We start from the raw sequence: 4,936 nt of genomic DNA on the forward strand, positions 1-4,936 counted from the left end.
CAAAAAAAATATCTATTAGGAATTTACGGAATTCCGAAAGATTTAGTTTTTGTATAATCTGTTGAAATTTTGTAAAACAATTCCGAGAGCTTTCTCAAACATGTAAAAAAATTGACGGAATTCCAACGTATTTGATCTTTTGGTTAGTTTTTTTTTTTGAAAACAAACAAATACTTATCAGAAATCTTTGATGGAATTTTGACAGAGTTTTTCGGATAATTAATTGAAAGTTTGTCAATATATTTTACATTAAAATTTGTTGGAAGGTGTGTAGGAAAACAACTATTTTTCTTGTAGTGATTATTGGTAAAAATCTCAAACACAATATATTGTATAAAAGACCTTATAGAACATTATGAGAGATAACCAAATGACTAAGCATATATTTTTTTTTTAATTTTTTTTTGAGTAAAACTTAGAATCTGATTATGTTTTATAACTTTTCTCTAAATATGAAAAAATATAAATCAAATGTTGATATGTATTCATAAAATATTGCAAAAATAAAAGAGTTTTTTTACTTCTTATTTGGTTGCCAAAAAATCAATTAACTTTTTTAGTTAATGAAAAGTTTAGTTAATTTGTCAAGAAAACAATTGATGGGGGAAATGATTTTTTTTTTTAAACGTTGTAACCTTATCAAGTCAAAATTTAAGGAAACTTAAGAATCTAGTGGTGGTTGTTGTCCTAATTCTAACTAATGAACATATTCACGAACAGATGGGTGAGATTGTTACCCATTTTCACCCTTCTCCTATATTGTTGTGATCGTTAGGTTGTTTTGGCATGATCATTTAAGCAATGAGTGGGAAAAAATGCAAAAGAATAAAATCAGAGGAATGAAAAAAAAATATTCCTTATCAATTTTAGCGAGGAACAAATTTGTTTTATATTTAAAATAAAAAGAATGCAAAAGAATGTAAAAAAACTATTCCTTATAAATAGTAAAAACAATTAGGAATATCAAGAGATGCATTATTCTATTTCATTCTTTGGTCACCGGTTAGCTTAGACCAGCAGAAATTTGCTGTTTGCTCTATGACTTGCGAGACTTATGATTAAAAACTGTTCAGAGTTAGATAGTCTAATCCATAATCCAGATAATTTTGTAATATTTGTTCCTAATACCGGACCAAAGTTATTAATAAGAGACCTAAGCCATCTCTTCATCAATTTGGAATATAAATATATAAATAAACATAATTTATCATATACAACACAATGTATTTATACAAATATTATATCAGTTACTTGGTATATATATATATGTAATTAGTGTTGTCGACGAACAATTTCCCCACGAAAACTATTATATAACATCAGATATCTCCAAAGATATAACCATGTTTTATATATCTCGAAACAATAATTTCAGATTTAATTTCTTATGAAATGCCTAAGACGATATTCGAGATTATTAAAATTTAAGAAATTAAGAAAATTATTAAACTGAAAATATCGACAAGGTATAATGGATATTTAATATATTATTTATACATTATTAAAATTGGTGAGGGACAAAACATAACAAAATAATCATAATAAATAACTATATATCAAAACGATATTTGTAAGTATATATATCTTCATTTATTATGGTACTCTGAGTATATATTAACTAGGATAAGACCTACGTCTTGCCCATGGTGATTTTATATGAAAATTATTTACAAATATCATATGGAAAAATAAAATATATATTCTTGATCGAATTAATATTTTGGCCATTTTTTAAAAACTTTTTTTGTTAATTACATTATTTGTTTACTGATGAGCTGATCACATTTTTAAAAATATTTTAGGTCACAAAATCACTTATCTCATAAGTACCTAACGTTTAGGCCGAAAAATCTCAGGCATACTATTTGGTTATAATGAAACTATGTTAGTTCGGTTTTATATCATGATTTAGAAATTTAAAAGTTAATTATGGTTATGAGAAGTTTACGTTCAAGTGTCAATCCTATCTATCTTCAATATTTTTCTCATTTTTGTGTCGCTTTTTTCATTTTGGTTATTGCTCGATATAAATACTGATTTTTGAGTTTATTCTCATTTCGTTATTTTGTTTTGGCCTGAGATTTAGAAAATGTTTAAGATTTAAAATTATTAAAGATATACATACTTAGATTAAGATCTGCCCCTTGTGCAGAAAAATATTATATATTTATTACCTATATTTTTTTTTTTTACATATTATGAAATAATAAAATAATAATTATATATTAAATAACTAAGATATGAGTTACTATTTTGTAATAAATTGGTGTGCGTATATAAATCAAACGACCGCTCTTGTTTATTCGCAATCATTTTAGGGTAAATCAATCAAAACAATCAATCTTATCTATAATTTTATAATCATTGTATCTTATTATACAAAAAAATCTAAACCTTGATCACAAAAGTATATGTGAGAGTTTTAACAGTTTTATTAATTTATACTCGTTTTGAAAAATTCAAAATACAACATATACAAAAAAAAATCTAAATTTTTATTATATGATTAATGTTATTGTGTAATTTATTTTAATAATAAATAATTAAACAAAAATGATAGAAAGTATACAGATTGTTAGCAAATCTTTATTATTTAAAATCAATAATTTCCATATATATCTTAATCACATTAGGTAATTCCGTATGTTTTATTTAATGACAGTATATATAATAATTTCAATTTGATAAATGAATGGTCCATAATGAACATACTATATAATATAACATTTCCTAACAATTTAATTCTGGGCTAACAAAATTTTCAATTGATTCTCAAGCTGCCACATAAGCAAAATTATCGTAACAATTCAATAGGGCACTTTTTTAATTAGTACAAACTACACGTTATAACTTTTTAATTGTTTATCTATTAATATATATGAAATTATTGAGAAAACAGTATAACAAAACATAAAAGATCTACAGAAATGCTGTAGAATTATTGCTTACGCCCAAATTGCAAGAAAATTATTGGTTAAAGCTAAACGAAATTATCAAGTGGGGGCCTTAAAACTTGTAAACAGATGTTGGGTCTGAGGACCGCCTTTTTCATAATCAAGTAAGCAGGGCCCTGTATGTAATATTATGTGAGATTTACCGGCGGCCTCGGCATCGGTGTGTTTCAGAGCAACCACGAGTGTATTTGTTGGCAGCACGGGGAGTGCCACCAGGATTATAACATGCATTATTTGTAGGATTTTTTTGAAGGCATTTGTAAACGGGATTGTCTTCTATCGTCTGACCCTCTGATTGCTTCACAATAACAGCGGCACAAATCACCAACATTAATATCACGCATGCCTTCATTTTCTGTTCTTAAGGGAATATACGATGGATACTTCTTCTTTTTGCTTTTCTTTTTGCGTGAATTAGATGTAAAGTAGGTCTATATATATAGAAAGAAAATTAGGGCTACACTAATTTTAGCTGATCCTTGTTTAGAGACTAGATGCTAAAATAGGATTCTTTGGGAGACTTTTCCAAGGTTATGTTGGGCTTTGATTTCGTTTTTTATATAAATAAGGTATTTACAATATCACAAACTTTAAAAAATGAGATTGGTCAAATTTCAAACCATTATATAAAAATAGAGTATGTTAAACTCTCTGATTCGGTTTGATTTCAAATTAAAATTTTCATTATTATGTTTTGTAGCTCACCAATCTCTCTGATTGGATCAGATATTGACGATAATACCCTTTCACCAACCCCCCCCCCAAAAACTGTATTCTTCCCTTCTCCGGCGATTCTTTATAGTGGACAGCTGCGTCATACTCTGTCTCATTCTCACCCACCGGCTTAAAAAAACAAGAAAGCTAAAAAATTTACAAGATAATAGTTTTAAGAACTTGTGATCATGTCCACACGAGAAGAGACGGTCACTGATCAGAAACATAGCAGTGCTGACGTCATTTCCCGATCAAAGTTACCAGACATTTACATCCCAAACCATCTCCCTCTCCATGACTACATCTTCCAAAACATCTCCGAGTACGCCGCAAAGCCTTGCTTGATCAACGGTCCCACCGGCGACGTTTACACATACGCCGACGTGCATGCCACGTCACGCAAACTCTCCGCCGGTCTTCGCAAGCTCGGCGTGGGCCAGCACGACGACGTGATGATCCTCCTCCCGAACTCGCCGGAGTTCGTTTTCACCTTCCTCGCCGCCTCTTTTTTCGGCGCAGTCACCACCGCCGCGAACCCTTTCTTCACCCCAGCGGAGATCTCTAAACAGGCCAAAGCCTCCGCCGCGAAACTCATCGTCACGCAGTCCCGCTACGTCGACAAAGTCAGAGACCTCGGCCTCTTGATCATCTGCACAGACTCCTCCTCCCTCATCCCCGAAGGCTGCCTCAGCTTCTCCGAGTTGACTCACTCCGGAGAAGAAGACCACGACCCCCGAGTTAACTCGGTGGAGATTTCCCCTGAAGACGTCGTGGCGCTACATTACTCCTCAGGCACGACGGGTCTCCCCAAAGGAGTGATGCTAAGTCACAAGGGCCTCGTCACGAGCGTGGCGCAGCAAGTGAACGGAGAGAATCCGAACCTCTACTTCTGTAGAGGATGGATTTGACTATCCCACAGGGCCCGAGGAATAGGAAGGCCTGGCCCGAATTAGGAAGAGCGACGGCTCGATCGGTCGGCTCGAGAGTCAGGTCTCTCGGCCTGACTCTTGAGTACTTTTAGTTGATCATCATCGACTGAAGTACGTTCGGCTCAGCGGCTGCTCGGACGCCTACGGGCTTCTCGGCCCAGCAGAGGAGGCCCACCAAGATGGCGTAAATTAGGTCAAGGACGAGGCATCAGGACGTCTATATAAGGAAAAGGAGAGACAACGAGAAAAGGATCTGAAATCACTGACTAACACTTGACGGCTAGATTAGGGTTTTCACCTTTGCTTCATCTCGCCGTTAGTTGTACTTTTCCGGTAGCT

At 33.1% G+C, this 4,936-nt stretch overlaps 1 protein-coding gene across 1 annotated transcript; it reads left to right on the forward strand.

The window, feature by feature from the left end:
* Positions 1–3,856: 3,856 nt before the first annotated feature.
* On the forward strand, positions 3,857–4,576 carry LOC106345027 (4-coumarate--CoA ligase 2-like). Its single transcript, XM_013784302.1, has one exon. The coding sequence runs from the start codon at positions 3,857–3,859 to the stop codon at positions 4,574–4,576; it is 720 nt and encodes a 239-aa protein (XP_013639756.1).
* Positions 4,577–4,936: the final 360 nt, after the last annotated feature.

The sequence above is a fragment of the Brassica oleracea genome, chromosome C5 (assembly GCF_000695525.1).
Source record: "Brassica oleracea var. oleracea cultivar TO1000 chromosome C5, BOL, whole genome shotgun sequence".
In the NCBI taxonomy this organism is placed as follows: domain Eukaryota; kingdom Viridiplantae; phylum Streptophyta; class Magnoliopsida; order Brassicales; family Brassicaceae; genus Brassica; species Brassica oleracea.

Bases quoted from the DNA above. Each gene is read 5' to 3' on its own strand.
- LOC106345027 (XM_013784302.1), top strand. From the start codon at position 3,857: ATGTCCACACGAGAAGAGACGGTCACTGATCAGAAACATAGCAGTGCT.